The 24,749-nt window shown below is 37.8% G+C and overlaps 1 protein-coding gene across 2 annotated transcripts in view; it reads left to right on the top strand.

Moving 5' to 3' along the window:
• TRPM2 (transient receptor potential cation channel subfamily M member 2) overlaps positions 1-24,749 on the top strand; it is a 44,663-nt gene that overhangs the window by 6,384 nt on the left and 13,530 nt on the right. For both annotated transcript variants that reach the window (XM_026667740.2, XM_087964892.1), the window contains 18 exons: positions 1,112-1,292; positions 1,635-1,798; positions 4,109-4,289; positions 5,455-5,516; positions 7,114-7,314; positions 8,534-8,636; positions 9,987-10,108; positions 11,209-11,553; positions 12,891-13,028; positions 13,413-13,542; positions 14,707-14,852; positions 16,362-16,474; positions 17,704-17,917; positions 18,829-18,947; positions 19,558-19,690; positions 19,811-19,982; positions 20,727-20,910; positions 21,625-21,806. In XM_026667740.2, coding sequence (XP_026523525.2) covers positions 1,112-1,292; positions 1,635-1,798; positions 4,109-4,289; positions 5,455-5,516; positions 7,114-7,314; positions 8,534-8,636; positions 9,987-10,108; positions 11,209-11,553; positions 12,891-13,028; positions 13,413-13,542; positions 14,707-14,852; positions 16,362-16,474; positions 17,704-17,917; positions 18,829-18,947; positions 19,558-19,690; positions 19,811-19,982; positions 20,727-20,910; positions 21,625-21,806 — 2,890 coding nt within the window. The remainder of the gene's footprint in view (positions 1-1,111; positions 1,293-1,634; positions 1,799-4,108; positions 4,290-5,454; positions 5,517-7,113; positions 7,315-8,533; positions 8,637-9,986; positions 10,109-11,208; positions 11,554-12,890; positions 13,029-13,412; positions 13,543-14,706; positions 14,853-16,361; positions 16,475-17,703; positions 17,918-18,828; positions 18,948-19,557; positions 19,691-19,810; positions 19,983-20,726; positions 20,911-21,624; positions 21,807-24,749) is intronic.

Raw genomic sequence — 24,749 nt, 5'->3', positions numbered from 1 at the left:
CCCAATTGACTTTGCTTGTCAAAAGGTCTCAAAAGGTGATCACATGACCCCCGGGACCCCTGCAACCGTCATGAATATGACTCAGTTGTTAAGCGTCTGAATTTTGATCACGTGACCATGGGGATATTGCAATGGTTGTAAGTGTGAAAAACAGTCATAAGTCACTTTTTTCAGTGCTGTTGTAGCTTTGAATGGTCACTAAAAGAACGGTTGTAAGTCGAAGACTACTTGTAGTGGGTTTTCTGAAATTTTATATACTACTGAACTTTATGTACTTATAACCTTTTCTGAAGTGATAAGGCCCAACCACAGATATCTTGTATCATTTCTGGATTTATTACCTAGAACTTATGGCTATGTATGTAGTGCTTCAGATTCATAGTATTCACATAATACCTCTTGGCAATACCTTAAAGCAGACACATTTTGTTCCAAACTCATGCAGTTGCAGTGCAATCTTAGGAAAGGATGCTTTTGTTTTAAAGCAAGGGTGCCCAACCTTGGCAACTTTAAGAGCTATAGACTTCAACTCCCAGAATTCCCCGGCCAGCCATGCTTATGCTGGCTGGAGAATTCTGGGAATTGAAGTCCACAAGTCATAAAGTTGCCAAGGTTGGACACCCTGTTAGAGTTACTAAAACATATTATGTCCACACCAATGCTTGTTCCAATTCACTGTTTTCCCTTAAATCTACAGTAAAGCACTGCATATCCCAACTAGAATCTCCTTGATTGTATCTTTAAATAGCATGTTCTATAAACTCTCTGTCACCCTATTAGAGTGAAATGTCTTATCCTCATTTAGACATGCTCAGAGAAATGGGAAAGTAGAAAGTAAAGAGTTGCCTCTGATGAGGAGACCTGGCAAGCATAGAATAGATTTCTCTAGAAAGTTCCCAGAAGATTCCCTCTATTGTTTCCTATTGCATCACTATTACTTATACACTATATTTTGGAATATTGCATTGATTCACAAGACTCAAGTCACTTTGAATATAAAAAAATCCCACATAGCTCAGCTTGGGTCTTAGATGGTTCTGGGCATGGTTGTGTAGTGATCACTATGTGGAATGATCATATATTCCTGCTATGTTTGATTTCTGTTTTGTAGTATGTGCGAGTCTCTTCCAGCACTTCTCCAAAAACACTTTACCAGTTGATTACAGAGTACTGGGGGCTTGATATACCCAACCTCTTAATATCAGTGACAGGAGGAGCTAAAAATTTCGGTATGAAGATGAGACTGAAGAATATATTCCGTCAGGGGCTTGCCAAAGTGGTACAAACAGCAGGTAAAGCAATCATTGACCAAAACTAATAGGGTATGTTGAAGTTTTATTTCTTTATCTAAACTATTTTAGCTTTCAGCCCAGATGGGGTCCCAAAACAATCTACCATAATTAAAAGCACACAAAATACAATAATTAATAAAAGTGCAAATTGTGAGTTAAGTCTAGAGTTATTTTTTTTTAATACACAGAAGAAGGTAAAAAATTGCTGACCTAGCCTAAAACAAGTTAGGCACATATTCTGCTTAAAAAATAAATAAAATATTTCTTCATGGCCCAGAGGGAAAAAAAATAGAGAAATAAAGCATCTTGTCTATTTTTACACTTGGGATCTTTGTTCTACAGGTGCTTGGATCATCACAGGTGGTTCTCACACTGGTGTGATGAAGCATGTAGGGGAAGCACTACAGGATTTTATTATGAGCAGTACCTACAAAGGCGATATTGTTGCTATTGGCATTGCATCTTGGGGGACAGTACACAACCGTAACAGTCTCATCTGCCGCACGGTGAGCCAAAAGGATTTTCAGACCATGCTATTAGAAGAAATGTATTCATAGTACAACTCTATATGGATTTAGTTTGGAAAAAAAGATGTGGGAAGTAGATTGAGATGAGATAGAATGAATTCAGTATAGCAAAAATCAACATCTCTTATACAACTTTGTACTTCTCTATACTATTAAGGATGCGAAGCAAGACAATGGTGGAATGCAAACCATGCTAGGCTCTGGGTTTCTATATCTTTGATACCCATGAATAACATTATCTACCTGGATGTAGCTCAGTTAGCACAGTAATAGTCTACTCACTGTGTCCTATCGCATGTAGGAACAGAACCTCATAGAGCTGGATGGCATTTTTATTCTTAGTCTTGATATAATGCATCCTATTCCAGAAAGCAAAAAGAAAGAGTATGAAACAAACTGGAAAAAATACCAGTGCGATTCTTAGCATTTCATTTATTGTGAATTTGATAATCTGAAGGCTGGATCTATGTATCACCTAATTTCTTCATATGGCTAGAGATGATATGAACTTTTATGGAAGGAATTATGTTCACTTTTAATGGAGGCGATGTTCCCTTGCCAAATGAGGGTATCTCTTAATCCAGCAGTATTAGACAATTTCTGTATGTTAAAGAAGCTGTTGTAGAAGGTGGTTGGACAAGAGATACAAAGGATCTGTAAGGTATGAAGGACCATAAAGGTTCAATTAAATTGATTTATTGCTAAAAGCCTATGTACAAGAGTCCTCTCAACTAACAGTCAGCCCTTGCTCGGAGTTACATTAGGGTCAATGGCACTCAAGGGACTTAGTTCTCTTATGGCTACATAGGAATTCTAGTCTGATTCCCCCTTTTCACTATGCCCCAGCTTCTGTTATCCCCTACAGGATCCTAGATAAAGATGATTGGATTGATTTCCTTCAGTCAAGGTTCAGCCCAGTCACCAAAAAATGGAAACTGCTTTGGTTAGTCTTGTGGATGACTTCAAATAAGGATATAAAAATCAGAAATTGCCCTTCTGGTCTTACTTTATCTCTCAATTCTATTTGATAACCTTTTACCATGGTCTCCTTCTGGGATCATCTGCAATGTGGGGGACACTATGGTTTCATTCAACCCTGGGTTAGATCCTATTAGTAATGGTAAGGAAAAAGTGTTTGAGTTTTTGCTTGCTCCAATAGAGTTGCTATTCATGCAATACTATCACTCAGGTGGTATTACATTTCCCTTGAGGGAGCAGGTAAACAACTTCTGGGTTCTCCTGAACTCTCATCTCCTTCCGTAGCAATTGTTATCCAGGGGTACCTTTACCAATATGTCAGTTTGGGACCTTTTGAGGTAAGAAAGTTTGGTGGCAGTAACTCCTGATAATCAGGACAGAGTTACTACAAGTTGTGTACTTAGGGCTGCTTTTGATGTTTTCTTGGAATTTGCGATAGGTGCAAAGTGTACCAGCCAACATGCTAGTAGGTATGAGCCACCTCAACGGTATGACACCAATGCTGCAAGTGTTATATTGTTTACCAGTACATTTCTAATATAATTTAAATAGCTGGTGATCATCTATAAAATCTACAAGGAGTTATCTAGGAATTGTCTCTTCCAAATGGAATTGCTCTTCTGTTTTTTCATCCCAAGAAGCAATGCTATAGATCCCTTTTTCAGGAGATGACAGGAACAAGAGCCCAGAAGTAGGTCTTCTCAGTATTGATCTTCTCCTTTTGAAACATTCAGCCTCCAGAAATTTAAATATTCCCTTCAATACTAACTATCATTTCAACAAATCTTTGGAGATTAAATAATTACAGTTTCAGGTCAACTTTTAATACCCTTGCATTCATTAAATTTTAAATATTTGATTATATTTATGATTTTGAGTTAGAGTTATACTTTAAAAATATACTATCTCAGATTTTATTCTATACGAGCTGCACAGAGTTTGTGTAATGAGCTTATATAAATAAATAAGGAACGAGGTTTTGCTTTTCAGAATTATTTGAATGAAAATTTGTGTATGGAAATTCTAACTCAAGCAAATATAGAGCCCCAGATAAGAGAAACAGTTGGTGTAGCAAGTGAAGTGTTAGGTTGGCACCAGGAAAACCTAGATGCCACATAAGTTATTGATATTTTCTGGCTAACTTTAGATTAGCCACTCATTCTCAGTAAAGAAAAACAGGGTAGTTGTGGGGAAAAGTAAGAGGTGGGAATGGTATATACTCCACTTTTTACTGCTGGATGATGGGATATAAATCTGATCAATAAATATATAATTTTGTGTGTGTTTTTTTTTCAACCTGTTTATTTTTAGGGTAGCTTCCCTGCAGAATATATTTTGGATGAGGAAACTCAAGGAAGTCTTTCTTGCCTGGATAGCAATCATTCACACTTCATTCTGGTGGATGATGGAACACACGGGAAATATGGGGTGGAGATTCCTTTGAGGAGCAAACTTGAGAAATACATTTCAGAGCAAACTAAGGTGAAAGGAGGTAATGGCAGTTTGTTCCTGATAAAAATGTTATACGCCAAGAACACTAAACTATTTTTTGCATTTGTATTGCTTATCATGGCATCTGGATCAGCTCCTATTGATGAATTCTCCACTTAAACCTTGCTGATTTCAAATGAGAAATTTAGATACTCAAAAAAGCTGGAATTCTAGGATTAATAAGCAATTACTTAAATTAATACAATGCATCTGGAGGATATCAAGTTGGGAATGTTGTAAGAGGGTATAATTAGGACAGTACAGACAGTCCTTGACTTGTGACCACAATTGAGACCAGAATTTTCATTGCTAAGCAAGGTGGTTGTTAGAACTTCTTTTGACATGGTTGTTAAGAGAACCATTGCCATTGTTAAGTGAATCACATGGTCGTTAAGTGAATCTGGCTTCTCCTATCTGACTTCCCCACTTTGCTTGTTGAAAGCTGGTTGGGCTGGTTGCAAATGGCTATCACATGACCCCAGGATGCTGCAACTATTGTAAATATAGACTGGTTGCCAACCACCCAAATTTTGTTGATGTGATTGTATGGATGCTGTTACAATCATAAGTGCAAAGACTGATTGTAAGTCACATTTTTCTCTGCTGCTTTGACTGGTCACTAAATGAATGGTTGCAAGTCAAGAACTACCTGTACTGCTATTGGAGATGTAGGTTATGGTATGTTCATACTCTGTCTCTTTTTCATATGTAATTTCTTCCATTCAGTTTCACAATCTGGAGAAGACTCACTAATTCTGATGCCAAATTATTAGGAAGTTTGTAGCTATGGAAACTTAAATGCTAAAATGATAAGGGTCAATAATAATAGATAATTTGTCAATTTTATAAAATAAGTTGTGTTTCTGTTTTTATTGTTCATCAACTTAATATTTATGCTATCTTTTTCTTAAAAAAAAAAGGGACTGACTATTAGAAACAGACTAAAGACCTACAACTCTGAGACTGGGTTTATTTTTATTCTATTGCTATAAGTAACTAATATGTTATTGTTTTTTAATCTATTTTTTTAGAATCTTAACACTAATTAGTTTTATAACTGCCAATCTGGATCAATATCTATGTGCATCACAATATCCAGTTGAAACGAATACCAGGAAAGGAGGACCCCTAAATACATGAACAATTGAACCTTTTTTCCCCCACAGGAGTTGCCATTAAAATACCTATTGTCTGTGTAGTACTGGAGGGTGGCCCTGGGACTCTTGATGTAAGTACTCTGTAGGCTGTCAGGGTAACTGGGTGGTTATGAAGGCAATATGGCTGTATGGAGTTCTTGCTAATTCCTAAGAAAGTATAACACAGAGAGGAGATTCTAAGAGAAGGATAGTTAGGAGTTTGTTGTTGTATAAGGTTTTAAACAGTGGTAGTTGCTCAAGAGAAATGAAAGCAAGTTAAGATCCTGTTGAGTTCTCAATGAGCTAAAAGGACAAGAGGAACCATTGTAGACAAGGGACAGTGACAAGCCAGTCATGCTAATATTGGTGATGATAGAATCAGGAGGAGGGGCATTTAGACACTGAACCCCATGACTCCAAACTCAATATAAATCCAAATTAAAATATTTCAGGCAGTTGTCTTTGCCTTGCCTCCATATAAATATATCCAACAAAGAGAGCCCACTATTTCTTTTTAATATTAGTTCCACTTTGTTAGAGGAAAAAATATTAACATTACATTACATTAAAATGTGCTTTCCTATAATTTAATGTCTTTTGTGTAATATTCTTTAATGGATTCAAAGAGTATGGTTTCAACTCTATCTTCTCTTCAAAGCTAAACATGCCCCATTCCTCCAGTCTCTCCTCATAGGAATTACTTGTTAGCTTTCTGATCATTCTCATTGCCCTTTCTTATTCCAATTCCTTAGAATTATGACTCACAGTTGGTGCCCAGGTGGATACAGAACTAGAGATGGGATCTAACCAACTACTAGGTTAGGGAATAAAGTAGCACTATTATTTCCTGTAATTTGAAAACTGTATGTTGGCTGAAGTAGTTTAAAGTTGAGTTTCCCCACACTATTGCCAGATCTCTTTCACAAGTGTTATTATCTATACATATATTTGTGCATTTGATTTTTTTGATTAGTTAGTAGAAAAACTTTGCACTCGTTTTGTTAAATTTTATCCTGCTATTTTCAGCCCATTGCTGAATTACAGTCAAGACAATCATTTCGAACATTATTTGTTTTCTAGGTGCTCTACCCAGTTTGACTCATCTGCAAATCTTTATACAAATAATTAAAAATGTTCAAGAATAGATTATAATGCTGCACTCATTACCTCCTTCCAGTTAGATGAGAAATCATTAACTAATTAATTATAATTCTTAAAATAAGTGTTTTGACCCAGTTACTGAACGTACAGTAGCTACATCATTATAATGCCTTCTAGTCCATGTTGAACTAACTTGCTATTAATAATAACATAGAGTATTTTGCCCAATATTTTGCTAAAATTGATAAATATTACCAAGCATTCCATCATTGATGCTTAACTGTAGTCAAAATGTTACCCAAATAAAATGATTAATTAATTTAACCTTGAAAATTTATTCCTGATAAATCCAGAGCGTGCGTGCTTGCTGGTGGCTGCAGCTTTATAAAGATATTTTTACCTTTCACTGAAATCTACATAGGTTGGGAGAAATTTCTTTTTTATCAATTCAAATTGCAGATGATGAAAACAGCAAAAACTGTAGGTCATCCAGAAGGGTATATGACATTGGTATTGTCACTTAATTCATTGGCCCTATGAAATTACATGACCTCAAATGCTGACTTATTCCAATTATTTTGTCTGTAGACAATTTATAATGCAATCAATAATGGCACGCCATGTGTGATTGTGGAAGGCTCTGGTCGAGTAGCCGATGTCATTGCTCAAGTGTCTAATCTCCCCAGCCATAAAATAAACATTTGCCTAATTCAGAAAAAATTGAGTATATTTTTCAAGGACAGCTATGAATTGTTTACAGAGAACAAGATTGTGGAATGGACTAAAAAGGTAAGTTTGACCATTATTCAAATTTTGTTGATATTGTACCATAGGTTGTGAACTACTTGTTGACATTTGCATGATATACAGTATATAAATTGGGAATATATAGTTCACATCAGAGGTGGTATTTAGCAGGTTCTGACCAGTTCTGGAGAACCGGTAGCGGAAATTTTTAGTAGTTCGGAGAACCGGCAAATACCACCTCTGATTGGAGATTTTACAGTATCCTTCCCCTGCCATGCCCACCAAGCCAGGCCCACAGAACTGGTAGTAAAAAAAATTGAATCACACCACTGGTTCACATCCCCCTTTATGGACCCTTTCAAGATGGCTGTTACCTTTCTATAATTCCTAAGGGAAACCTTACTGTATTAGAAGCCTGTACTTGATCAGATGTAAAATAGCACTGATCCTAGTGGGTGTATTTTGTAAAAGAGCCCTTTCAGGTGGTGGAAGCAATGTGGAAGTAGGATAGAAGAAAGCAGGAATTGAACCTGCATTGACGTAGGTCTTAGATAAGAGTAGCCTGTTGTACCAGTGCAGCCTGTTGTATTAGGAGAAAGAAAGATGGAAAAGTGAGTGTTGGAAAAAAGGAAGAGAGTGAAAAGAGAGAGTGAATGGATAGTTCTTTCCCCTTCTGAGTTAGTCTCTGCTTTGCTTCAACCTCTTCCATTGTTTCCAGACAGAGCAGACTTCAGCAATTACTATTGCAGGAATATGGGCTTCCTTTTGTTGGAGGCAGAAGCCAGATCTGTGGTCTGATTCAAATATCTTGAGTTGGCACAGCTCAAGTTGGCAGCAAATGTCTTCAGTTGGCACCGAATAGATAAATGTAACCAGCATGGCATATTGACATAAATGGCATAAATTCAGCTCTTACCTCCTCTACACACTTATTGCTACCTTTAGATAACTGCCAGCCTTGTATGCTCAAGATACACTGGCCTCCTATAAAGAGCAATTGTGACTTTTGTCACTTTTATGTATATGAAGTGTTTCAATACTTGAAAGAACAATGTATGAAAATATTCATATATCCTCAGTCCGAAGGGACTGTATTTTTCATTATGTGTTAGGAAAAACAGAGAATCAGTTTCAGGGTTTAAAAAGAAAAACAGGAGTGATTGAGAGTATAAAAGTGAAAAAGTTGAAAATTAATTCTTACATTAAATAAAATTGTGAAAGATCAGTTCATTAGAATTGTATATTATCTTTTTCTTTTCAGATCCAAGATATTGTACGAAACAAGCAGCTCCTGACCATCTTCAGGGAAGGCAAGGATGGACAGCAAGATATTGATGTGGCCATTTTGCAAGCAATGCTCAAAGGTGAGAACAGCAATTACTAAAATAGGATATATAACCTGGGCTCATTTTGAACAGAGAGTTGGACTTTATGGCCTAAATACTCTTCTTCAATTTTATGAAAGCAGGACAAAACAGAACATTATAGCTATTTATTTATTTTTGTGTGAGTGGCCCAAAATCATGCCTATTACAATAAGCAGTGGTAAAACTGTTGCCCAATATCACACTCTGATGGTGACATTGCAACCAGTGGGTGAATAAAACCTAGAAAACTAAAAGATGATTTAGCAGAAATGCCTAAATGCTTTATTTGTTTGGTAGATTATTAATTGTAATTGGCAGTCTGGGATTCTCCAAATATGTTGTTTGGACTATTATCTGGGAACTTAATTATTAGAACATGCCAGGTTGCCTAACCCTAATCATTATTCTCATGGGTAATAGAGATTTTATTAGCAACTTTTTCAGAATAAAATAGTGAAATCCTCATTTATTTGATTGTACAAAATGTATAATTAAAAATACATTAGCATGAACATATACTTTCTTAATAGCAGCATTAGATAAACATTTATGGTAGAAAATCTTTCTCTGCCTGGAATAAACTTTTGGAAAGCACTTTTAGGTACTGTACATATGAAATAAATTCCCAGAACCATTGCCTGGAGGAGAATCCTGATCCTGGAGCACATCTGCATTGCAAGACAAATATTTCTATTTTCCTAAAGTTTCCTGCTGGATTCTGGAATTATGTAAATAGAAGTGATGGAATGTAATCTGCATTCCAAGGAGTGAGGGAGTGCATTCGAGAGGAGCAAGAGAGAACTCAGCTCAGATAGTTTGTGTAAGAGAAACAAGTAAAGTTAGCTCCTCCCTAAAAGTTCCCAGAACATATGCTTTACATCAGGAGTGTCAAACTTGATTTCATTGAAGGCTGCATCAGGATTATGTTTGACCTCGAGGGGCCAGGGTGGGCATGGCCAGCTTGACATCACTTGTGTCAGGGGCACCTGTGGTGGCCTGAGCACTCAGCCTCCTGCAACCCTCTGCCAACGAAAACGGAGCTTGGGAGGATTGTGTGCAGTCTTCCCGAGCTCTGTTTTCACAGGCAAAGGCACTGTGGACCAGTCTTTTGCTGTTTCCAGGGCAGCTCCGCGGACCAGATCTAAGCACCCCAGGGCCCCCAGGCCTTGAGTTTGATGCCCCTGCTTTACATGGATTACTTTGGTAAGTATATGACTATAGGAGTGGAACAAAAAAAATCTCCTTGGAAGAATCAAAACATGCCTTGGTTTTTGGAGCCTGGCAATAAGCCAATAAATAACACTGTGCTGCAGCCCAAAACTTTTCTTGATTTTTCTTCTGTTGTAGCCTCCCGGTGCCATGATCACTTTGGCCATGAAAACTGGGATTACCAGCTGAAGCTTGCAGTGGCATGGAACAGAGTGGATATTGCCAGGAGTGAGATTTTCACCGAAGATCATGAATGGAAGGTGGGGAGACGTCAGATGACATGCTGATAGTGAGCATGTCCTCTGTTACCTGTGTAATTACAAGATGAGATTAGAAGGCCAAGCTTGGTTTGACAGCAAGCTTGTCAGTTGAGACCTTTCTTGCGCTGCAATCACTCTGTGTATCTTTGCCTCTCAGAACACAAACTGCATTATATCGTCCTGATGGCCAAATTTATATATAATACTAAGTTATAATTTGTTTGGTGAGAGGGGAATCCATTGCAAGAAGGAAGCCTAGTTTGAAATTATGGCTTGCTTCTGTCAATGAATTCTGATTTATAATATCATGGTTTGTTAATCTATCTGAACCCACAATTCTGGTTTATTCTTTTTTTCCTCTCTTCTAGATACTTTCAGGATGAAACAAACCAGAAATTGAGATAGCAACCTAAAGTCAGTTGGCTTGTTGGCAAGACTCTGATTACGATTTTTTAAACAAGCTACAGGAAAATCAGCCTTGGTTTAGCATCATACATACAGATACAATTCCCTTATATCACCAATTTACCAAGTTATTCACTGAACATTTATTTTCCAGTCTTAGTACTAACATAATCAGTAATTGCATCCTATTTCAAGAAATAGCTACTAATTATAGACAATTATACAGTGTATAAATATTGCACAGTTAGTGTAATATTTATACACTGTATAATTGTCTATAATTAGTAGTTATTTCTTGGAATAGGACGCAGTTCCTGATGCTATAGACATTGTCCTTAGATGTTGTCCTGTCCTTTATGTTTGTACATCAAACAAAAGACTTTTAAGAGAGTATTTTTGCTGTACACCTTGGATATGAATGCATGTTGACGAAAAGTGAATGTGGGCTAAATGGTAATGAGAATACCTGGATATTGGGTAGCCAATTCCCTCCTCTTATCTTTTTTTCTTTTTGCTTTCTCTGCTGCAGGGAATGCAGTATCTTGCCATTATCAGATGCTGACCTGACTCATGCATGCATCCTCCTTACCTTTGCACTTCTATTTTTATTCCTTTCCCTTTTCTCCCTATCATGGGGAGAACAATTTTACTTGTGTTGATATTGTCTCATTCTGGTTGTTTTCCTGGCTTAACAGCCTTTTGATCTACATCCAATGATGGCAGCTGCCCTCATAGCAAACAAACCAGAGTTTGTGAAGCTGTTTTTGGAGCAAGGCATACAGTTGAAGGAATTTGTTACCTGGGATACTTTACTCTACCTCTATGAAAACATGGCAACCTCCAGTGTCTTCCATGGGAAGCTGCAGAAAGTGTTGCTGGAAGAGAAGGAGCGTGCCGCCATCTCCAAAATGCCAAGGATCCAGCTGCATCATGTATCCCAAGTGCTGAGAGAACTGCTGGGAGATTTCACACAACAGCTGTATCCAAAGCTGAAGAACACTGAGAAACATCATCTCCCTATTCCTGTGCCCCAGAACAAGGTACTGTGCATTTTTATACTAGCAATTCCTTAAACCATCCACAACTTTTCGATTTCAATACAGAACTGTAGAGCAGTTTGTTCTTCTATCACTCTGCTTCCATTTTCTTAATATATTTTATTAAAAGTTTTATAAAGAACATAAAAACTAACACAAACCAATGGAAAATGAAAGAAGCAAAGGAAAGAAAGACAGGATAAAAAAATGCAGAAATAATCAGCAAAAAGAAATAGAAAAACAGTATAAAAATAATGGGAAATCCCTAACCAAAAGTGAGGTGTGTCTGTATTTCTACTAAATTACCACAGAATGGGAACATGTGAGAGAGAAAATGAAAAAGTGAAGGAAAGGGGAATGGAATTGAGTAGTCTAACTGCTGGTGTGTTCTGCAACACTTGCTATATTCATTTGGCCTATCTAGGTTTCATTTGCTATATTTACTTCCATTCTCTGTAGCGTATCCCATCTACTCCCCAATTTATTCCAAGACTGAAAGCATAAAAGGTCTTGTGCTAAAATCCCTTTATTACAACTTTTGGTCTCTGCAAAACAGCCTTGGAAGCCTTAGGTATAGTGAGGAATAGATTTACATTTTTCGTCGCATTTTGTAGCACAAGGCAAATAGTGATTTTTTTTTTAAAATGTGAGAGATCAGTTTGAGGACTATTTTTTGGAGACAAATAATTTATTTCTCTATCTGCTGAGAAATATCTGATGGATGAAAGATACAAACATGGACACTAACTTTTCCCTAATAGGTTGTTTGGGATATCATGGTTATTCTCAGAGGTGGTATTCAGCAGGTTCTGACCAGTTCTGGAGAACCAGTAGCGGAAATTTGGAGTTGTTAGGAGAACCAGCAAATACCGACCTCTGACTGGAGATTTTACAGTATCCTTTCCCTGCCACACTCACCAAGCCACGCCCACAGAACCGGTAGTAAAAAAAAATTGAATCCCACCACTGGTTATTCTGTTATGGAAATTCAAATCCAACAGATTTGGAAGATAACCGAAAGGGCAGTGGAATATCATAGTGTGAAATAGTGTGATTAGGGAATATTAGAGTATAGTTAACGGTTTTTTGCAAGAGGGGACAGAGCAAAAAGATTTATGAGGACATTCCTATTGTGCTAAGTCAGCCATGCTGTTTTGGAACTCATTTCTTTTTTCCTAGGCTGCTGCCTCAGTCCTGTCCTTTTCTTATTAGGGGTGCTTTTTTCATGTAGGCCTTTTACTCCGTTCCCTGACATTGATTGTCTTTCTGAGGATGCTATTTTCTTCCTGTAAGTACAAGGAAGTGCTATTTCCTTAAAGATGATATTTCATTTCCCATAGGTGCAAGGAGTACATGTTCAAGCATTCTATAAGCGTTCCGCTGCTCAGGCACCATTCAGCATGGATCCTGTGCGGGATTTACTTATATGGGCAATTGTTCAAAACCGCAAAGAGTTGGCTGATATAATTTGGACTCAGGTAAATTTTTATACTTTCAAACCATCTCTACACAGGGCTGAATCCAACCCCTTTGCTTTTGTGATAAAGTTGAAAATGCAGATTAGGTCTGGTAAATGTAGCTTTGTAAATGTTTCCATTGAAAGTTCTTTTTCCATATCTGTGATTAACAGAGATTCATTAGTACATAAATGTAACTTGCAATTGGAAGAGGTATAGTTCAGACACAGAATTACCATTTCAGGGGAAACGGGCCATAGCCAGGATATAAAGAATTGAGAATAGCAAGAATCCCTGCAATCTGGGAATGTGCATTCTTCCTTCTCAAACAGACTCTCAAATTTAACACAATTCTACTTGGAGCCAGAAATATTGTTTTTGTGCTAACTTGTCCCATTGCTTCAGAGTCGAGATTGCATTGCAGCAGCATTAGCCTGCAGCAATATGCTGAAGGAACTATCTAAGGAGGAAAATGACACTGACAGTAGTGAGGAAATGCTAACCCTGGCAGAGAAGTATGAGCATCGAGCTGTAGGTGAGTCTAGGCTGGTTTTGTCGAGGTATTGTTATCACATCGTTCAACCAGGCTTTATTCAATTTCTTACAGTTATACTTGGGACAGCTATTCATACACAATTATTTCAGCTTCAAGCAAAGAAACTGTAACAAGCTCCATTCATGTGAACAGCCGTTGCTTTGATTCAGTGGTGGGATTCAAATTTTTTTTACTACCAGTTCTGTGGGCGTGCCTTGGTGGGCATGGCGTGCCTTGGTGGGTGTGGCAGGGAAGGATACTGAAAAATCCCATTCCCTCCCCACCCCACTAACCTGCTTTCCAGCTCCGTTCCCCTGTGCAGGGCAACAAAAGAAGACCCAGCCAATCAGCTGGGACTTGGGAGGCAGCGAATAGATGGGGGTGGGGCCAGTCAGGACGTGGTATTTGCCGGTTCTCTGAACTACTCAAAATTTCTGCTACCAGTTCTCCAGAACTGGTCAGAACTTGCTGAATACCACCTCTGCTTTGATTCCAGATAGGACAATTGCCATAGAGTATGTCAGTACTGAAGTAATATCATAGAGTTTCCCTGTTTTGCTTGCTGAAACTTCAAGCAGTAAACAATACCCAATCAAGGAACTATTAACTAAGATAAACAATCAATCAGTATATAACAGCCTAATCAAGGATGAAACCACCAAGACCACTCCCAACACTGACAGGGCAAGCATTCAGAATATAAACTGAGAGCAAACCCCACTCCTTACTGATGATGTTACCTAGCTGGGTAATGAAAGACCTGCAAGAAAACAGCCAAGCTCAGAGAGCACCAAGGACTACAGTAATATTGTCTGGGTTATCAGATGGGGGCTAATAAGACCTATCTTGAAGTTAATTTTTTTAATACAGTACTGGCTTTAATAATGATGCTTGTGGTGAAAAAAACAAATGTTACTGACATATGAATTATGGATGTTATCTTTCATGATGGGAATCCCCACGAAATATAACCGATACCTTTCCACTTCTCTTAGCCTTATCTATAAAAAATCAGTTATGTGTGCCCAGGGAACTTTGCTCTCTTTCAATATAAGTTAGCCCGATAGGCTTTTGAAGATAAAATGTCTCTGCAATCCATAGAAACAATTGGGGCAGGAATGTGATAGGAGTTATAACTATTTCTCATCTTGCTTGTTTTTCTAGGTGTTTTTACAGAATGTTATCGGAAGGATGAAGAGCGAGCCCAGCATCTCCTGATCCGGATCTCTGATGCCTGGGGAAAGACCACATGCCTCCAGTTAGCCCTGGAAGGCAAAAATATGAAGTTTGTTTCTCACGGGGGTGTTCAGGTGTGACTTACTTTCTCATGATCCCTTCAGGCAACAAAGAATACAATACTTTTGTTTTGATTCCCAATCAAGGGAAAGAAGCCACTGTATTTAATGTGGATCAGATCCTGTCTCAACTGTTATATTAAATACTGGGTACCACACATTGAGAAGAATTCAGATGAATTGAAGTAGCTTTGGAAAAAAAAAAAAGCAGGGATCGTCAGAGAACTACAAGCTACGTAATATGAAAAAAGGTGGAAAAAAAGTGGGAATATTTATGCTTTGGAAGACTGTGAGAGGATATGACTGTACTCTTTTGAAAATAGATTACCCAGAAGGTCAAAACTTTTTCTCTATTATACCAGAGTGCAGAATAATGGATTTTAAAAGGATAAGTCAGATTCCTACTGAATAATTTTTTAAAAAAACATGGATCTAAGTAGCTCTTGCCAGCCTTATTTATTGCCAGTTGCTCAATATGTAGCCTCTGCATATATAACTTCTACTAAGGAATGATTGCATTGCTGAACAAACATCACCTACTATTTCCTTTTCAATTTGATCACCTTCCTCTGTTACTCCTGCAGTATTTCTCATCCTGGACAATGGACGTGAACTTTAACTTCCAAAATTCACAGCAAGCTGGCTGGAGAATTCTGGAAGTTGAAGTCCATCTATCTTCCAGGTTGAGAAACACTGTGCTGGAGGATCCACCTCTCCTAGACAGCAGTGTCTATGTATTAATACAGACACACTCACACACATCCTACTGTGGCTAAAAAAAACTCCAAGGATACAGAAACATGAATATGTTAAATAGAATTCCAGTGCTTTCTTTCCATGACTCTGTAAGTGCCTATGTTATTTGCTTCTGTAGCTTCATGGCACAGGATGTTCCCTGGTTTGCACTTCAGTACGTAAACTCTATACCAGTGAAATGGCATTGGAGAACAAATGATGATATAGTATTGTTGAGCAGGCAGGTGCAGTTGAAGTGGGGATAGGGGAATATTATGTAATGGCATCACTGTTTCATAAGCGGTATTTCTAAACCAGATGATAGCATGACTAATTTCACACTAAACAGACTTAGGTTACATTTTTGACACAATTAATCACATTTCTAAGTAGTAGCACTTTAAAAAAAAACATCCAAGAAAAAAATTCCGGGGGGACAAGAGAAAACAATGCTATTTTGGAAGCCTATATTTCTAGTCAGAAATATAGAGTCAAGCTGTCACATAGTGACCCATCATGCCTGGATTATGTATTTGTAGTTCTGTTGTGGTTTGGCGAGATTCCTTGCTTATAGCTCAGCTCAGCATTTTGTATCATGCTTGGTTACACACGTGGTGATCTCCTCTGTCCTGTTAAAACACTGCCAATGTGTATTGCATAATTAGCTATCCATTACTTAGCCACATCTTTTTATCCTAAGTCCCTTGGTGAGTTCAGTCTCATTCTTCTCTGCAAACTGATTCCCATATCCAGGATATCTAACTTTCAAAATGTCACTTCTCTTTTCAGGCCTTCTTAACCAGAGTTTGGTGGGGAAAGCTGAGTGTCGATAATGGGATATGTCAGGTCATCCTGTGCATGCTCTTCTTCCCTCTTCTCTATACAGGCCTCATAATTTTCAGGTACTTGCAGAACTTGACTGGACTGTTTTATGGCAGTACAGGAAGATTTATAGGACTTTGTAACTTCATCTCACTTCCCTACTGTGCAAGATAAAAATACCACCAGGGCAAAATTCAGATGTGGGCAACCGACTCATTAACCATTTCTTCTCTAAAAAGATGATTAACTTGTATGTTATCTAATATTTATCTATCACCCTTATACCAGATCAGGGGTAATTTTTCAAGGGCCATAATAGGAACTATTGGAGGACTAACCAATAGTTCCTGGCTGTGCTCTGCCCTCTCTCCTGCAAGGTCACGTGTTGACCGAGACAACAGTGGGTGGTTGAGCCCAGGTCCCCCCATGCAATGACCGCCTCCACTGCCTCCTCAGGCTGCTCCAGGCAAGAGGTGAATACTACATGGATGCAAATAAGGTCTTTCTCTCCATGCCCTCCCACAGCCACCAGCTGACTGAAGGACCAAACAGCAACTGCGCAGAGCCGGGCTGAACTTGGTTTCTTCTCCCACCCATTTATTTACATTTGATTTCTAATATCCAATCAATCTCCTGAAAGCCGGACAGGAACAGCCAAAGGACCAGATGTGGCCTGGTGGCTATAAAATGCCCAGATCTGTACTAGATGCAAGTAAAACACATCTTAGCAATTAGATGTGTTATTTTTCCTTCTACAGCCATATTGTTATCGTGTGAAACAGCTTCAGTTATGTTTTTCTACAGTGTGTGTCTTTCATAAGAAAAGTCAGCTTCTACATTTTCTAAATTGTTGAAATCTATACAATATATAGAACAAATGGACTAGTATTTCCTATTTTCTAGTAAAATGATCCAGCAATATACAGATTTATGTCCAACTTCAAACTAATAAAACACATAATCAAATTAGTTTCATTAGCCAACAAAAGCATGCACCTGTATTTTTGCTATGTCTAGATGTAGTTCCCATGTTAACAAATGTCTTTTAAGTATGCACAGCATATGGAGTATTCTTGCTATTCTAAAGTTGGCACAATTTTTAAGCTAGATATAAGCATTGTCAGCAATTATCCAAGGTGAATCTTAACAGGGAGGGGGTTGTCAAGATCATTGACAAAGAGTAAGACTGCCCATGTGGTATTTCAGTCATAACCATACAGTAGACATAGTGATATATGGAAGAGGTATGCAAAATTGATTTCTTGCCATAAGTACAGCCAGGCCAATCTGCCATTCTTTCCTTTCACAGAAAAAAGAGGATCCAGCCAACTACTGGTTTAAACCGTTTCCGAGCTTTCTTCACTGCCCCTGTGGTCATCTTCCACCTCAACATCCTTTCCTACTTCAGTTTTCTCTGCCTATTTGCTTTTGTGTTGATGACAGATTTCCAGTCAACCCCATCCTGGCCAGAATATGTCATCTATTTCTGGCTTTTCTCCTTAGTGTGTGAAGAGGCCCGGCAGGTATTGTTGCACAAATCAGTACAACATTGCTCTTTAGCTTCAGACTGTTACTTGATTGTTCAGTGTCACTGACCACTAGGAGACATTGCATTACCATTTTCATCCTTAATGGGAACTGTCAGATGCAGGGAGCCATATGTTACACAATGGGGTTCCTAGTAGAGACTATGAACTCCATAGAATAATATACAGCTAACCATGTCTGGTAATTCCCAGTAAGGTTGAAATCAGTAATGTGGTGCTTCCCGGTGGTCAATATAATTGAAAATATCTCAGAGGACATGCACCGTGTAAACATAGAGAACTCATGTGAAATGTCCATACATGGGAGCATGACATAATATAGTACTTGTACCTCTATACTCTGAGATCTTAAGGAAAGGTGGCCTGTATATATCATTTTGAGAGGTTATTGATTGTTCTATATGGTAGGAAAGTTTTTTCTGTAAATGGTACAAATCTACGTAACCATTTAAGGACATTGCATTCAATATCCTAATTCAAAATCAGACTAGTTTCAGTGTAATAAAAACTGTGATTTAACAACTTCAGAAATCTTTTTTAGACGAGTGCATGAGATGGGAGAACAGGGATCACTCAAGCTTATTTTCTTTTCAATATGCTGTAGATCAGGGATGTCAAACTGGTGGCCTGCAGGACAGATGCATCATGCACTGGACATGCCCACGCCCAGTTTAGCGAAGGGAAAAAAAGTCACGTTATGTCATGTGATGACACCATGATGACACAAGTTTGACATCCTGATGCAGATCATTAGCAGGATCACAATGTCTGAACCAACCCATGGTAAATCTTTTGTCTCTCTCTCTCTCTCTCCCCCTCCCTCCCTCTCTCCATCTCTCTCTCTCTCTCTCTCTCTCTCTCTCTTTCTTTCTTCTTTCTTTCTTTAGCTTTTTTGTGATCCTGATGGGTTTGGCTTGGTCAAAATGGCTTCTTTATATTTCAGTGATTACTGGAATAAATTGGATGCATGTGCCATTTTGATCTTTATAGTTGGATTGGTCTGTAGGTAAGTCCCTGTGTATGTTATCCTATTTTTCAAAGAAAAATTTGGTGGAAGGATTGTTTCATTATGCTAATTACTATTTTAAGAAATCTACCTGATATAATGTATAAAAGAAAAAGTAATCAAAATGCAAATAATTTTCACCCAGTTTCTTTTGCTGCAAAAGCCCTAAGATCAGACTTAAGTTTATATCACATTCTCTCAACATATGCCTTAGAATTCAAATCCTTTCCTTTTAACTCTATATATGAGGAAGTTTCATTTATATGCAAATCCCCTTTGTTCACTCTTTGATCAGTTGTCCTGAATATATAGCCTTTTTGGTTAGTCTTTTTCTATAAGAGATTTACTATCCTGTTAATCCATAATTTTCTGAGTCTTTTTCATATTTTGGTTAATATGCTAAGCATACCATGAAATATTACTGAAGAGAGAATGTATGCATAATCCTCTTTGTCTGAACGATTGTTTACCTTAAGAAAAATATTACTTCATTCTTTGGCAATTAAGATGTCCTTATAATTAAGACCAGGAATCTTTGGGAACATCACCCCAATGTTACATTGGTAATACAATTAATGTATGTATTTTTGTTTTTATCCTTTGTGCTAAGATGGTTCCCAGAAACTTTGTACCCTGGAAGAATTGTACTATCCCTAGCTTTCATTATTTTCTGTCTGCGTCTATTGCACATATTCACAATCAGTAAAACTCTTGGTCCCAAGATTATTATAGTGAAGAGAATGGTAAGTTGTAGTTTCTATTGATAAACACCATGGAAACTTAAACATAATTTTTCATAATTCACTTTTTTTTTATGAAGATGCCTGAAGACTTTCTTTCTGCTTTGTTTGGTGGGTTTACAGATGAAGGATATCTTCTTTTTCCTTTTTCTCTTGGCTGTTTGGATAGTATCCTTTGGAGTAGCCAAACAAGCTATCCTAATCCACAATGAGAAACGGGTAGACTGGATCTTCCGAGGTGTTTTTTACCATTCGTACTTGACATTATTTGGACAGATCCCCTCCTATGTTGATGGTATGGAGTACAGAATTATTTTATACTCTGGATTAGCAAGGTTCAGTTTGTTTGACTGATAATTACAAACTAATTCATTATTAAACATCTTATCCCACCAATGATCTTCTCTGAAAAGTGTTTGTACAAATTTCATAGTGTGCAAAAATCAGTAAAATTATGAATAAATGGCTGAGAGGATAGATAATTGTGAAAGATGATGCCATACCAGATAAAGCTGCAGCATAAATAGAAACAATGCCATTTAGCTCATCTTTATATGAGAAAAGTTTAACCAAATGAAACCCTCCCTTTTAATCCAGTTCTGGTCTGCTTAAATAACATACAATGTATGTGCCTCATGATACTCTCTTCTTAATCCCAAAACAATTACATTGCTGTGTTCCAGGGCTCATATTTTAGACTCTGGCTATAAATAGCAAGCCAAATAACCACAAGGTCCTCAGATAAGTTATGACCTGTCTCTGGCAGCGTTCCAATGGCAGCAGGTTTTAATAGCTGTTCATAGTATGTGCACATCTGAATCATCTCTCCTATTTAGCACTACCTTCTAAAAATCAGATCATAGAGGGTTGAATCATTCATCCCAGGCCTTCCCATTAAAAAATATTTTAAAGACTTTATAATGATAGTTGTTTGTATGGCAATATAGTATGTTACTTGTTGTGCATCAGGGAATTAGATGACCTTCCTCTTATTGCTGTAACTTCCAGCGCTTGTTGGCTTTACTATGTTTTCTAACAGGGGTGAATTTCAACTTTGATCAGTGCAGCCCAAATGGGACTGATCCATACAAGCCCAAATGTCCAGAGAGCAGTGAAGCCAACAAGAAGCCCATTTTTCCTGAGTGGCTGACAGTAATTTTGCTTTGCCTATACCTACTCTTCACCAACATTCTCCTTCTCAATCTCCTCATTGCTATGTTCAAGTAAGTTCCACACACGGGATTCTGTATTGCCTGCTCATCATAGAGTGTGCTGAGGTTCACAAGAAAATAAAATAAACATGTCTGCCCCTCACATTGGTTATAACAACTATAAGCCAGTATAGAACAGAAACAGACTTTTAGTATAGAACAGTATTGAACAGATTTTTAGGGATAGTGTGGGAGCAGGAATGGATTTCCAGAAGGGGGAAAAATTGCAGACTACAGGAACTAGGAGCACTACTCTGGTGACCCTGAGGACACAGATATATCTCCAAGTGCTTCAACAACCTTCTAAAAGGATGCAAATGACCAGCTGTCTGCAAGGAGTATAAACCCTTCCATTCCCCACTGTCCTGTCAGAGCTGAAGAAGCTTCTTGGATGAGAAGCGAAAAAACAAGGAAGTGCAGTTGCCTCCTGGAAAAAAGCATCTTTGGGACAACCTGACCTGGATGACTGAGAATCTCTACAGACTTATAGAACAGAAAGTGAACCAAAAATACTTGGCTCAGAGGCAGGTAAAGAGAGGCAGTTTTAATAAAGGTAGTAATAAACAGTTCTATAATATCCATTCTTCCACTGCCATAAATAGAGAAGATGTTTCTGTACTGACTCTTAGTTAGTGGGATACACAGGAGAGTACCATTATGCTTTGTGTTTTCATGAGTTATGTAGAAGATTAAACTCAGTAATACATTTGCTTTTCTTCTCCCCAGTTACACATTCCAGCAGGTGCAGGAGCACACTGACCAAATCTGGAAATTTCAGCGTCATGACCTGATTGAAGAGTATAATAGCAGGCCACCAGCTCCACCACCTTTTATCCTCCTAAACCACCTACAGATATTTGTCAAGTGTGTGTTTCTTCAGAAGCCAACCACACGGCACAAGCAGCTCAGTAAGGCCCTGATATTTTGAGCCAGGCTATAACATAGTTCAGCTTCTGCCTATTAACACTTTATGACAACTTGTAATTCCTTAACAATGGAAACAAAGGAAAAAAGGAGAATGAAAGAGGTGATTCTTAGAATATGGAGCATTAAAAAAAATCCATCAGAGCTTTTTAGATCAATTAGAGGTCTCAAAGCACACCAGCACTCTGACTTAACTCATTGGTACTTCTGTTTGTAAAATGTTATGGGCTTTTTTTGTCACTGTACTTTTCTTTAGTGATGTAGTTCTCAGCACAAATGGAGGTTATCAGCCAGTCATAAACAGAATCAAAGTTCTCCAATTTACTAACTATAAACATTAACATTAATATTTAATATTATATATAATATTATATATAATAGAAGAGCAATCGGGATGATTAGGGGACTGGAAACTAAAACATATGAAGAATGGTTACAGGAACTGGGCTTGGCTAGTCTAGTAAAGAGAAGGACCAGGGGAGACATGATAGCAGTCTTCCAATATTTGAGGGGCTGCCACAGAGAGGAAGGGGTCAAGCTATTTTCTAAAACGCCTGTAGGCCAGACAAGGAATAGTGGATAGAAACTGAACAAGGAGAGATTTAACCTGAGAGATTTAAGGATAAACTTTCTGAAAGTGAGAACAATCAACCAATGGAACAGCTTGCCCTTGGAAGTTGTGGGAGCCCCATCACTTGAGACTTTCAAGAAGAGATTGGACTGCCATCTATCAGAAATGGTGTAGGGTCTCCCACTTGGGCGGGGGATTGGACTAGCTGACCTACAAGGTCCCTTCCAACTCTGATTATCTGTTATCTGTTAATATTAAACCAAATTTTCACTTTTTATTTTCATAATGAACTTTTAGGGTTTTTAAAAATAATTGTGGTTAAAAGGAGTGTTTTTATATTTTAATTTGTTATTGTTTAGTCAAAAACCTCAGATTTTTGTTTCAGCTGCCATTTCTCCAAGTTCTGCCATTTATAAATTTGTTTGGTAAATACAAGTTAAACAGGTATGGGGACAATATGGACTTCCAGCTTACTCTGATCTTACTCTGTTCTTTTTTTCTCCAAATTCAATTTTTATGACAGTTTCTTATTCACTGCAAAGGAGAAGACTTAAATAAACAAAGAAATTAGGAACAAAAAAGGAAATACCAATTGGCCAAACCCGAGCTTATAAATGTAAAACCTGGGTTAATGTGATATGTTAAAAAAGTACACAATGGTAAAGCCCACTCACACATTTAGTGAACTGTCTGTTGGCTATAAAACAGTGAACAAAGCAGGTATAGAGTTTTGTTCTCCAAGGATGAAGAAATTAATATAAATGGACAGCATGTGTAAACATTAAAGAGGACCTAATTCTAGAAAGGCAATGACAAACTCATTCTAGACAAACCCCAGAAAGGCATCATGATGGATAAGGACCTCTCAGTTACAGCAAAAATAAAGCAGTATGTCTTAGAGTTGAAAAGGAAGGAAGTAAAGAAGGCATCTTTAGTGAAACTTATTAAAAAATACTATGGACAGAACAAGGAACTAGTCAGTTTCTTTTATGTGACAAAGGAAACGCTGTCTGCAGACTTTAATTTGGGTGAGGATATCAGTGCATCAAATATAGAAACTTTCCAAGAGAAATCATTTGGTCAGAAACCTATCAAATGAAAAGGATTATGAACAGAAGAAGCTGATAGCTGATTTTATAAAAAGCATCCTTTCTATATTCCTTTTTCTGACTTGGATTTTGGCTTCCTGTGATACCATATCAATGGAAGAGGAAACCAAGAATGCTCGCAACATGAAACATATTAGAATTATCAATTCCTTCTTTGAGTTCTAGTTAGGTAAACATTCAGAAAATGGCAGACATATTATTAAAAGGACATTCAATATTCAGAGTATTATTTTATCTGTGTTCAATTTTAGGAGACTATGCATTCATTAAGACATTTGGTACAAAAACATTTTCCTATTTGGGAAAGATTTTGGACTGCTTGTCTGAAGTTATCCGCTCATGAATAACTAACAGATGTTACATTACAAGTAAATACTTAATTTTGAAGAGTATAAAAAGGCACATGTGCTAACGTTACAAATGATCACATCAGTTCATTTTTACTTGTCTGTGGTTCTGGAAGACCTCTTAAGCAAGTACTTTACAAGTGTTTACACAGAAATATATTGATTGTGTGAATATTACCAGGGGTGGGATTCAAATTTTTTAACAACCGGTTCTGTGGGCGTGGCTTAGTTGGTGGGCATGGTTTGGTGGTCATGTGACTGGGTGGACGTAGCTTGATGGTCATGTGACTGGCTGGGCATGGCCAACTCAATATCACTCACATCAAGGCACGCTTCTCCTCGCCTGACCTCTCATGACTGTGGGGATGCTGTGACAGTCGTAAGTGTGAAAAATGTTCATAAGTCACTTTTTTCAGTGCCATTGTAGCTTTAAATGGTCACTCCACACAAGCAAAGTACCAGCAAAGGAAGGGAAAAAAACTCCAGAGACTTTCCTGAGACAGGAAGTCTAGTCCTGCCAAGAATGTAATAAGGGTTAACGGAGAGGCAGTTTCTGTAAGCAACCCCAGAATGTTTCCTTCCTGCCTTCCTTACAGGATTAGGCCAGTAATTTCTTCTAACAACCGATTCTCCAAACTGCTTAGAATGTTAACAACCTGTTCTAGCGAATAGGTGTGAACTGGTAGAATCCCACCCCTGAATATTACTAAAATAACTTATGTACTTTTTTTATTCTATTCTTGCCTGGTTTAATCTGTGGTAGAATTATGGTTTTGCCTAATTAAAGATGCAATGTTAAATTCTGCAAGATGTTAAGAAATTAGCATTTAGAATTGTGGCACTCCAGGATCAAAGACAAAAAGATGTTTTGGAACATGTATCACGTCCCTGCAATTCTTT

The sequence above is a fragment of the Notechis scutatus genome, chromosome 4 (genome assembly GCF_049901735.1).
Source record: "Notechis scutatus isolate UNSWTSFEM ecotype Mainland chromosome 4, rNotScu1.2, whole genome shotgun sequence".
Taxonomy (NCBI): Eukaryota; Metazoa; Chordata; class Lepidosauria; order Squamata; family Elapidae; genus Notechis; species Notechis scutatus.
Note: the sequence above shows the minus strand (reverse complement) of the source record. Positions and strands in the feature narration are given on the sequence as shown.